Source organism: Tachyglossus aculeatus, chromosome 14, assembly GCF_015852505.1.
Source record: "Tachyglossus aculeatus isolate mTacAcu1 chromosome 14, mTacAcu1.pri, whole genome shotgun sequence".
In the NCBI taxonomy this organism is placed as follows: domain Eukaryota; kingdom Metazoa; phylum Chordata; class Mammalia; order Monotremata; family Tachyglossidae; genus Tachyglossus; species Tachyglossus aculeatus.
Genome location: NC_052079.1, coordinates 15739116 through 15751611, shown reverse-complemented (window position 1 = coordinate 15751611; position 12496 = coordinate 15739116). Strand labels below are relative to the sequence as shown.

General features: G+C 40.4%; 1 protein-coding gene across 1 annotated transcript in view; it reads right to left on the bottom strand.

Annotated features, from left to right (window-relative positions):
* Nucleotides 1-725: 725 nt before the first annotated feature.
* Nucleotides 726-12496, bottom strand: part of TTC6 (tetratricopeptide repeat domain 6) — a 91863-nt gene continuing 80092 nt past the window's right edge. Inside the window, 6 exon segments of the mRNA XM_038756925.1 lie at nt 726-1215; nt 2490-2715; nt 4941-5111; nt 5654-5806; nt 8859-9069; nt 10944-11017. Of these exon segments, the coding sequence (XP_038612853.1) occupies nt 1079-1215; nt 2490-2715; nt 4941-5111; nt 5654-5806; nt 8859-9069; nt 10944-11017 (972 nt within the window). The 3' untranslated portion in view covers nt 726-1078.

Here is a 12496-nt window from a genome sequence, read left to right as displayed (position 1 = left end):
TTGTTAAGCACTTACTGTGTCAAACACTGTTCTAAATTCTAGGGGTAAGTACGCGTTAGTTTGGACTGTGTACCACATGGGGCTCACAGTCTAAATAGGAGAGAGAACAGGAACACTGAGGCACAGAGAAGTTAAGTGACTCTCCCAAGGTCACACAGCTTTGGCAGAGCCAGAATTGACTTGCCCACGTGGGCTCACACTCTTAATCCCCATTTTACAGATGAGGTAACTGAGGCCCAGAGAAGTGAAGTGACTTGCCCAAGGCCACCACAGCAGAAAAGTGGTAGAGCCAGGATTAGAGCCCACCCTCTAACTCCCAGGATTATGCTCTATCCACTAGGCAATGCTGCTTTGGGGATGCAAAGGCAAGGACAGATTGGCCACCTGATGTGAAGCCTGGTAGGACACTCACCTGGCAAGGTGGAGCAGCCTCCTTCAGGAAGCCCAGTGGCAGGCAGAGCTAGCCAAATGCTCCTCAGGACCTGCAGGTGCTCAGGGAAGCAGCTGAATGAAGATCTGGCAAGTCTTGTGGGGAACCCCTGTCCCTGCAGGGGTGAAGGAGTGTGTATTGCAGTCGTTAAATGGAGGGGAGGACCAACTGAGAGGAGTAAGGATAGAGGGGATTGCCCCATGTCTATATCTCAAGGCAAGGGGGCTCATGCCAGGGTGGTGGAAGTACAAAGGAGAGGAAAAGATCAAGAAGACAGAGTCTTCCCTATGTGGCTCAGGAAGCTGTTTAATATTTGGCACTTGCTGACCACTCACCGCTTTTATCTACAGCTTCAACCTCCATTTAGGGATGATGCAAAACAAAGCATGCTACTTCAGGGGAGGAAAAGCACACTGGAAATTGAAGACAGACAACCCCTTCAATTCTTCATGCTACCAAGAAATTGTCAAAGGTACGGCAATGCTTTCCTACATATTAAGGTACCCAGAATAGGCATTTTCCTATGAAATGTGTTAAAAAGAAAGGAAGAAGATAACCTGCTCTTTCAAACGGAAAATAAGCTTTCACAGAGACATCTGTCTAAAGTAGTCTGCACAGTACAAGCTATCTTTGAAACTAACTTTCTTATCAGTGAGGTCTAGACACTTCTTGAAGGTCAAGTGCTTGCTTATAGTCAGCGATGGCTTCTTTGATCAGTCCCATCTTACCCCGGACGTCAGATCTTAATTTATATGCCAGGGCATCATTGGGTTGTAGAGATAAGGCTGCAAAAGAGAAGATCACATTTCAGGGTCTGTCTAATTATTGAATTCATTCATTCATTCAATCATATTTATTGAGCGCTTACTGTGTGCAAAGAACTGTACTAAGCAAGTGGGAAGTACAAGTTGGCAACATATAGACGGTCCCTACCCAATAGCGGGCTCACAGTCTAGAAGGGGGAGACAGACAACAAAACAAAACATATTAACAAAATAAAATAAATAGAATAAATATGTACAAATGTAATAAATACGTACAAACATATATGCAGGTGCTGTGGGGAGGAGGAGGAGAGGGAGAGGAAGGAGGGGGCTCAGTCTGGGAGGCCTAATCCAATCCTTTGACCTAACTCAGTTTATTTTAAAAAGATCTTGAAATTCAGTGGAACATTCCAGCCTCAACAAGTTTGTCCCCACAAAAGGATCCCTCTCCTCTAACTGAATTTCCACTGGCTCCTGGATCGAGGAAGCTTTCAAAATGGTCAGAACCTCAAATTCTTATTGGAACCATGGCGATTGGTTCCAACTGAGAGAGGAAAGAAAATCTTACATCAATCCAGCTGTAACTAGACCAACAAATAATAGCATTTTTCTTTTGAATTCTTAGATCAGTTATGTATGAAGAAAAGTTGGACAAACCCCTAAGAGCTGATAGGTCCTGAACAATGGGGAATAGGAAAAGATATTTTGGGTAACTGAGCTTAGTAATTGTTTGTATCATAAGCTCCTTGTGGGCAGGGAATATGTCTAGCAAATCTGCTATATTGCTTAGTATGTTGCTCTGCAGACAGTAAGTGCTCAATAAATACCATGATAGATAGTGGTACACATAGAGCAGCCCTGCAAACAGTGGCCCTTTTCATGAGTGTGTGACAGAAAAAAGCAATGCTAAATCAACCCTATCTCCCACATTATTTACATTTATTATGAATAATAATTATGATACTTGTTAAGCACTATGGGCCAAGCACTGCTCTAAGTGTTCTAAGCATTTATGAACATACATCCTTGCGTTTAAACTCCATTGAAATCTTGTCAGGAAACAGCACGGCCTAATGGAAAGAACACAGCCTGGGAATAAGAGGAACTGGGTTCTAATCCTAATTCTGCCTCTTTTCTGCTGTAGGACCTTGGGCAAGTCATTTAACTTCTCTGTGCCTCAGTTACTTTATCTGTAAAAGGGGGATTAAGACTGTGAGCCCCATGTCCCACACAGCTATAGTAAGCCCTTAACAAATACCATTAAAAAATAATCAAAGGAAAAAGAAGAAACACACCTGTATTAAGATCTTCTTCAGCTAGATCATATTGTTTCAGTGTGCAAAAGAGGTGTGCTCGGTTGAAATACACTGCAGCAGAGAAAGGGCAGAGTTGAATAGCCCTCTCAAAGTCTTCTTTAGCATCTTCGGTTTTGTTTAACAGCATATTTGTAATAGCACGGTTCAAGGCGGCAGATTCATTTTCTGGGTCAAACTGTAACGCCTTGGAGTAGTAGTCACTGGCCTATGAAGAATGCAGAGTGTGAGCTTTTTCAATACTTTACATGGTATCTAGTATTCCATGGAGTCTTTATCCTCTAGAAGATACCAAAGTAAAACTGCTACTAGAAGGAAAAGTGTAAATTAATAACAATAATAATAATAATTTTGGTATTTAAGTGCTTACTATGTGCAAAGCACTGTTCTAAGCACTGGGGTGGATACAAGGTGATCAGGTTGCCCCATGTGGGGCTCACAATCTTAATCCCCATTTTACAGATGAGGTAACTGAGGCATAGAGAAGTTGTGACTTGCCCAAAGTCACACAGGGATTTGAACCCATGACCTCTGACTTCCAAGCCTGTGCTCTTTCCACTGTGCCATGCTGCTTCTCTGGTGCAAATTAGCAAGTAAACACTTTGCATAAGAGGAAAAGAGTGGGTTGATCTGTTCCCTGCCCACAAAAAGAAGCAGTTAGTACAGTGGGTCTTTTGTACACAGTAAACAAATTTAAATATTTCCCTTCTGATATGTTTACAACAGTCTATCAGGTTAGCCTAAAATGATCCACATTTTGATCCAACTTCCCTTTAAGAAAATCCAAGTGGAAGAAAGACATCTGTGAGACAAGTACATTCTAGGAGTAACACCACAACTAAGTGGCCTACAGCAAAATCATTAGAGTGAAGAAAATCAGTCCCAGAGCTACTCTCCCAGGCTCTTAGAACAGTGCTCTGCACATAGTAAGCACTCAGTAGATACCACTGATTTATTGACTGGTTTAGAAGTCATAGTACTTGAGTTTTACCCTTGCAATAATGGCACAACCTGAGGGAGAATTGGTAGATTATTTCTTCATTAGCTGTGAAGCATTTGTTTATCTCTCTGTAAGGAATTAAAATAGACTCCCTTCCCTCCCCTTTGTTGCTCACACTCTGATTAACACAGGCTACACAAAACCTCTGAGGGAACTAAAGCAAGCCATGGAAATGAGTTTTGATGAAAACCACTCAAACAACTTAGTAAAGCAGCAGCAAAGAGCAATTTTAGGAAAACATAGAATCAAATTAGATGGATTCTTTAAAATAATTTTACAAATGAAATTCCAGAGTTTGGAGGGTGGCCTTAGAAATAACCAAAGACTCTTGAAAATACATAAGAAGTAAGAATCAATGGCTGGGGACTTTACAGTGTACATTTTCTCATTCTAAAGAAAAGGTGTAAGAGGAGGTTCAAGAGGAGTTTGTACAATTCAGGGATGAGTGATCTATAATGGGTCATTGGAGTTGAAGTTAGGGGTGGAGAGGGATAAGTTAGTGAGGGTGGTTGCTACTCTCGGAGACAGAGTCCTGGGCTGGCTAGGCCATGGGTTTAATCCAGTAATGGCCTTTCCTATTTTTCACTTTTCTATGGAAGAACATTCTCTCTAATACCAGGATTTTTCAGGACTTTAAAAAAAAACTTTGTGTGGAACCTCAACCTATGTCTTTTTAAAAGATACTGTATAAGCAAGAGTTCCCTTCTACCCAGATGCTTATTACCTAATCCTATCAAAGGAATTCAGAAGATTAGTGAAGTATGCTTTCATTTTACAAAAACAGTATTTTTTCCCCAAATAGATTATTGAACCTAAACTTAATTATGGAGTCTACTAAATATCCAAGTATAGAAATGAGACTCAGGAGTCTGTAATTCCCAAGATCAACTTTGAAATCCTCCTTCTAGTTGGCTGTTATATTAGTGACCCTTCTGCCCTTCAATACAGTGGCTATTTGTAACTAGTCTTTTAACCCTTGACAAAAGTTTGACACCTTCCCCTCAGAATTCTTTCAGATTTGGAATCCTTTACCAGGATCTTTCAAACTCCATTACAGCTTCCCCTGATTTCCTGCTGGCACTTGCCCTGGTGCTATAAACAACATGAACTTTTCATTTTTTCAAAGAATGATTTTTTTTCCCCCCTCTGTCACTTAGCCATGCAGGGTTTCTGGTTGATCATTTTGTTTATTCTGTGATCCTAAGAAGTCACTTGATCTCTCTGTCTCAGCTCTTTTTATAGTAAAATGTGAGTAATATCTCCCAAGTGAAAAGAAAGTCCCTCAACAAACTTTGGAAGTTTAGCAATAATGTCCCAAAATACAAGTTTAAATGCTAAGGTATAAAAATTACGTATTTTAAGTGTTAGGGAAAAAAATCATTAAATGAAAAAAGATCTAATAACAATATGAAGAAACCTTGATCTTATCTTACCTGTGAAAATTGCCTATTGTGAAAATAAATATTCGCTGCATTAAAATAAGCCAAAGAATACTCCGGGTTTAGAGAAATTGCTTTCTGATAGTCTTTCATAGAAATATGTTGGAAACCCATAAACTGATTAATGACACCACGAATTGTCAGTAACTCTGCAGTAGTGGTGAGCTGTAAAGTAATGACAGAATAAACATCATCACAATGTTCTGTTCTCTATTTCAAGGAAGAGTGGGCAAAAATTTTGTTCAGAATTCAGATGCATATAAAGGGCTTCTACCATATTCAACAGTTGTACAAAAACTAATCTTTTTTTAAAAGTATTTGTTAAGCACTTACTATGTACCAGGCACTGTACTAAGTGCTGTGGTAGAGCAAGATAATCACATTGGTCACAGTCTCTGTCCCATAGGGATCTCACAGTCTTACTCCCCATTTTACAGATGAGGTAACTGAGGCACAGAGAAATTAAGTGACTTACTTAAGGTCGGGTGGAGAAGCCGAAATTAGAACTCCGGTCCTCTGACTGTTATGTAAGGGATTTTTTGTGGGATTTCAAAAATGAGTTTAGATTGTGATTGTGTAGACTTTCATCAGTTCCTCTCTCCAAGAAGTTTTTAAAAAATACCTTTTGAGAGCTAAAGACACTTATCTGATCTCAACACTGGTAGTCTATTGATATTAATGTTCATGAAAATTCCACCAACCTTTACCTTTAGGCCTGCATTGATATCCTGAAGTGCAGCAAAATTATCACCCATTTGAAGACAAACCACAGCTCTTCCTTCAAATGCCAGATGATATGTAGGGTTAATTTCCATAGCAATAGTAAAGTGATTCCAAGCTTTCTGGAATTTCCCTTGGCCCTGAAATGATTTTTTCACTGTGAAATAGTTCATTGTGTGATAACTACTGAATAGCTCAATAAAAGTATTTAAGAAATCAAACTTAGTCAAGTAAAATGCTTTGAGATAGCATCTGTGGACTTGCACGGCACCATAAATCCATGAAATTATGCTTTTCTTTAAAAAAAATCAATCAGACCTAAGGGTCTGAGAGTTAATTTGCTATTTATCTCTAAAGAAATGGATGGAAATTTCAATAATCTAGCATGAATTTAGTTGCCTGAGAACCTCCTTTACATCTTTTTGGTGAAGTCTAAATCCTGAAAACTAAATTAAAACAACATATATTTCTTCACAACCTCAGTTGAGAATATAAACTCTTTAAGAGTCTATTAAATAGAGAAATAGTCTCTATTTCTGAAGATGAGCCCCAGCACAACCAAGAAACCTTCTGACATATAAAGGTATGACACATCCCAATTATTGAGGAAGTCACCGTGGCAACCAGAAATTTACCTAGATTACCTGCTGAGCTCTACAAGCAAGAAGGAGACACCTTAAACATATGGACCTTCCCAGGAGATATCTCAAAATCTCCAAGATGCCATGATATTCAAGAAGAAAAGTGAGAGGTCTGACCATGACAACTATCAAGGTATCTCATTGCTCTCCATTGCTGACCTGATCCTAAATCGGAATCCTTCTGGACTGGCTACTGAATGAATGTCATCAACTAAACAGTCCAAACACCATACTGTTGCCCAGCCTGGGACACTAGACAGGATTTTTGCCAACTGTCAACTATAGAAAAAGTGCAGGTCATAGCACTATGACCCATATACAGTTATCATAGACATTACGAAGACATCACCATTTGTAGTCCTAGATTCTGAAAACTGATTAGTAAATTTGGCTGCTCCAAGAATATTTGTTAAGCTATTTGCTATTTTTGCCATTTGTTAAGCACTATGTGCCAAGCACTGTACTAAGAGCTGGATTAGGTACAAGATAATCAAGGCTCACATGTCTGCTCTGTGATCTTGGACAAGTCACTTAACATCTCTGGGCCTCAGTTACCTCACCTATAATCTGGGGATTAGGAGTGTGAGCCCCCTGAGGGACAGGGACTGTGTCCAACTGGATTAATTTGTATCTGCTCCAGCACTTAGAACAGTGCTTGGCACATAGTAAGCTCTTAACAAGTACCATAATTAAGGAGAAGGAAGAACAGGCATTGAATCCCTATTCTGCAAATGAGTGACCAGAGTCCCAGAGAAATTAAATGACTTACCCGTGGTCACACAGTAGGTAAGTGGTGCAGCTGGAATTAGAACCTGGGTCTTTGACTCCCAAACTCATGCTCTCTCCATTAGGCCACCCTGTCATTAAGATTCCTGCTCAGGTCAGAGTTGCAGGGAGGCCAGTCTGATCCCCATGAACAAAGGGGAGAAAATAGGGCTATATAGCACCCCCGGTCCTGTTCAATTTATCGTATACAGCCACACAGGATGATGCAACAAGGAACCTAGATACATACATTAAGAATTCCCTGCCACTCCTCAAAAAAAAATCTTCCAATTGTACTGACTTTGAGCATCATTCACAGACTGAGGGACAGTCATTTAAAAGTGCTCGAAGTGGAGGACTGTGAAGTAAACACACACACTCAAGCAGGTGCTCAGCAGTTTTTATAAACTGTTTCCATCAAGTCAGCCAGGCTTTCTGTGTGCCCATAGCTCACAACTGACCATACAACTGGAGAAATCCCCACCAGGGAAATGTTACATGCAACCAAAGAGCTACATTTGCAACTCGGAACCTAAAGCATATTTTTGCTAAATAAAATGCATTCTATTCATCGTCTTTGACAGAGAATATTATTTTCAACAAAATTATTTTCTGTGTGGTGCAAATATTGCATTATAGTTTACACAGGTCCTTTTCTGGGTCAAAAGTGCAATGATCCAGTTGTAGAGAAAAAAGAAAGGGCATTGCGCAGTTTCATTTATGAATCAACTACAGTGAATTTCTCCCTTTCCTTTCACGCATTGAAAATTAGGCTGCAAACTCCCCCATGGGCAGGGATCAGATCTACCAACTCAGCTGTATTTTACTTTCCCAAGAGCTTAGTACAGTGCTCTGTCCATAGTAAGTGCTCAATAAATCCCACTGACTGAACTTTTCCCAAGACATATGTCAAACTAGCAGGACTGAGGGCAGGCTGGCTGTTCAAGCTGCAGTTGCCAAAACAAGTTTTTTGAGTGTGATAAGCATTTCCAGGAGATTCTTTTTATTTGAAGAGAAATACTTAAATCCACAAGGCTTAGATTACATTTCTGGGTCAACTGCCACACTGCAATCTGGATCAATGCTAGGCCACAGAAGTAACCAATACCCTGGAAACCAGTGGGAATGGGAAGGGGAAGACTTTTACTAGGAAATTAAACCAACCTTCTTTTTCCAAAAGAGCTTCTCTCCCCTTCTTAATAATAATAATGGTATTTACTAAGCGCTTACTATGTGCAAAGCACTGTTCTAAGCACTGGGGTAGATATAAGGTAATCAGGTTGTCCTGGGTGAGGCTCACAGTCTTAATCCCCATTTTACAGATGGAGTAACTGAGGCACAGAGAAGTTAAGTGACTTCCCCAAGGTCACACAGCAGACAAGTGGCAAAGACAGGATTAGAACCCAGGTCCTCTGATTCCCAAATCCCTGCTCTTGCCACTAGGCCATGCTTCTTCAAAGTTTTATTGAAGACACATCTCCAAGAGGCCTTCCGTGACTAAGCCCCCTTTTCCTCTTCTCCCACTCTCTTCTGTGTTGCCTTGACTTGCTTCCTTTGTTCTTCCCCCTTTCCATCCCCACAGTACATATGGACATATCTGTTATTTATTTATATTAATGTCTGTCTCTCCCCTTCTAGACTGTTAGCTTGTTGTGGGCAGGGAATGAGTCAGTTTATTTTGTATTGTACTCACCCAAGCTCTGTACAGTGCCCTGCACATAGTAAGCACTCACTAAATATGACTGAATGAATGAAAGAAAGAAAATGGTGTGTTTTCTGAACTTACCTGTAAGTTGTAGCCCAAGCTAATTCTGGCTTCCAAGCACACAGGGTTCAGGTGTAAGGCTCTCAAAAAATCCTTCTGGGCTTGTCTGTTGCCATCCTTATGGCCATATTCCAGGAAAGAATTGCCTCGTCCAACATAGGCATTCAGATAAAAGGGATCCAGTTGGAGGACACAAGTGAATGAGTCCACTGCCTTTTCAAAATCTTGCATTCTGAAAGAAAATAAAGACATTTCTCTCCAGTGGATTTCTTGTAAAATAGTTTTTTCTTAATTTACAGTGTAGCAATCATTTTTATTGAGTGCTTATTGTGTACAGAACAATGTACTAAGCACTTGGGAGACTACAATAGATTAGAGTTAGTAGACCCATTCCCTAACCACAAGGGGTTCAAAGTCTACTGTGTTTTTAAATTAGAACTGTGGAGCTCTGCCACAGGGTTTTTTTGTGGGCGGCAGGGGAGGGAGCGAGGTGGGGGTTAATGGTATTTGTTAAGCACTTACTGTGTGTCAAACACTAGTCTAGGCGTAATTGGAGTAATTGGGTCAGACACAGTCCCTGTCCTACATGGGGCTCAGTCTAAGTAGGTGGGAGAGCAGATACCCTCATTTTACAGTTGAGGAAACTGAGGCACAGAGAACTTAAGTGACTTGCCCAAGGTCACAAAGCAAGCAATGGGCATAGCTAAGATTAGAAGCCAGGTGTGGAGAAGAAACTCCCAGCCTCAGTCACTGGTCCCCACAGCCCCTAGAAACTAGCAGCAGGAGCTTGGGACCACAGGCCTGAACAGTGGAGACCAGTGTATTGCTCTGCATCATCATCGTCATGGATATTCACTGAGTTCTTATTAATGACAGCGCACTGGACTGAACCCCTCCTGTGGGCAGATAGGTAGACAGAGGGCCTATTTATTGAGCACTGTCTGCATGCAGAGCACTGTACTAAGCACTTGGGGAAGTACAGTGTAACAGACATGTTCCCTGCATACTCTCCATATTCTCCTTCTTCCCAACCAATTCTCAAGAGGAGATCTTCCACCTGCAGTCAAAATCCATCCTCCTCACCTTTTACAAAACACTTGCTCCCATCCTCCTTCCCTCCCTAACAGCCACCTTCCACGGCTCACTTTCTGATGACTCCTCCTCCCCTGTTCTCAAACACATACAGGTCTCTTCTATACAAAAAAGGTTTCTGCATCCTCTGATCCTTCAGCACTTGTTCCCTATCCCTACTCCAATTTCTGCCAAAAATCCTGGGGTAGAAAGCATAAACCTACTGACTCCATTTCTTCTCCAGCAACTCGCTATTTGATGCACTGCCATTCTGGTTTTTGGCCCCCTCACTCCACTGAAAATGCTTACCAGAAGGAAAAATAAAGATATAATTGATAGTAGTAGTAAGCTCCCTGCTCTCAAGGAATTTACATAAGTGTTAAAGTTGCCTGAAGTGCTAAGGGTGCCTGTTGTGGTAATACTATGAGAGAAGGTGGAAATTAATTAGGGACTTGTTTCATTTTGTTGTCTGTCTCCCCCTTCTAGACTGTGAGCCTGTTGTTGGGTAGGGACCATCTCTATATGTTGCCGATTTGTACTTCCCAAGCACTTAGTACAGTGCTCTGCACACAGTAAGCACTCAATAAATATGGTTGAATGAATGAATGGTAAGTCTCCTGGAGGGTTCTGAATATGAGGAAAGCTGAGGTCTGGCAGATTTGAATTAGGAAGGAGTTATCAAGCCAAGGGAAGGATGTACATTGAGGAGCAATGTAAACCCAGTTCTTCAATAATGTGTGTTTTTACTGCTTGTTTTGGATAGAACAGCTTTGGGGAACCCGAGGGACATTATTTCAACCCCACACACTTGACTAGGTAGAATTCAAAAAACCTCAATGCACAAATGTGCATTTATTTACTATTTGCTAGGCAAATAGTAAATGCTTACTATTTGGTTTGCCAAATACTGTACTGAGCACTGGATAGATATAAGATAATCAGGTCAGACACAGACCTGAAGAAATGATTGTGTCCATTCATTGGTCAACTAAAATCCCACCATTACCTCCTACAAAATTGAAATACGATCAATACCTGTGATGGCAAATTGCAATGGCTTGATGGAGGTACACATTGGTAGGATTTGTCTGTAATGCCTCAATAAAATCCTGGAAAAAAATTGAAAATTTTCATTATTTGCTTTGAAAGTGATTTCATTCCAAATCAACTATTAGCACACAGTATGAATTATTCTCAAGAGAAATTTTAAAACAATCTGATAGCATTCTGAACAGTATTATTGCTTGGACATTCCTGCTATCCCCATTTCATCAAAAATGGCATTTTTATGGTATTTGTTAACTGTTTTGTGCTAGGCACTGTACTAAGCACTGGGGTACATAGAAGATAATCAGGTTGGACACAGTCCATGTCCCACATGGGGTTCACAATCTTAACTGAAGTACCGAGAATTTAAATGACTTGCCCAAGGTCACACAGCATACAACTGGCAGAGCTGGGTTGAGAACCCAGGTATTTGTCAAGTACTATCTGAGTGGTAAATGAGGAGTTAGGGAAAGATGTGAAATCAGCTGAAATAGTTCAGGGCTTCTGTCACACCAGGTGACATTCAGGAATGCTTTAAGCCATCTGCCTTGACTGAATTTTTCTCTGACTTACCAATAAATCATTAGCATCCCACTAGGGAGTTGGAAAGCAAATTCAGTTTGCAGCTGGTTTAAAATCAGTTTCCAATACGTAAAAAAATGTAATTAGTTCTAATTGATTCTCTTTGCAATACCAACAAACTAAAAGCAAAACTGTTGCCCATAAGCTCATGATTTTGCTTGAAACAAGCTTTAGAACAAACACGCTTTTGAAACAAGGATTCTTGGCAGGGTTATCTTGCATTATAACCATTCACAGTTCTCTTATGGAAATAATGTCCTTCTGTTGTACCATTATGTTTTATCTAAATCACCCTCCCAAAATGCTGTACTCTGGCAGGAGTGTCTAGACTAATAGACAATAGATTTCAAAGATCTTATTCCTCCTTTCAAGGAGCATACAAGCTAATGGATAAGCCAAGATATAAGAATTGACAAAAATATCATAGTAACTATTAGATTGTTAGCTCTTTGAGGGCAGGAATACAACCCTTTTGCATTGTACTGTCTCCCAAAGCACTTAGGACAGTGCTGTGCACACAGTAAGTACTCAATATATACCATTAACTGATTGAAAGAATAGATATAATAATAATGATGGCATTTATTAAGCGCTTACTATGTGCAAAGCACTGTTCTAAGTGCTGGGGTAGATACAAGGTAATCAAGTTGTCCCACGTGGGGCTCACAGACTTAATACTCATTTTACAGATGAGGTAACTGAGGCACAGAGAAGTTAAGTGACTTGCCCAAAGCCACACAGCTGACAATTGGCGGAGCCGGGATTTGAACCCATGACCTCTGACTCCAAAGCCCGGGCTCTTTCCACTAAGCCACGCTGCTTCTCTGAGCCATGCTGCTTCTCTATGAAGCAGATATGATATGAATATCATGATATGAATAACAAGATATGAAAAACAAATAGGAAGGAATCAAAAAGTTGATAACAAATAAACAGATAAATACATGAATGCTGAAGTG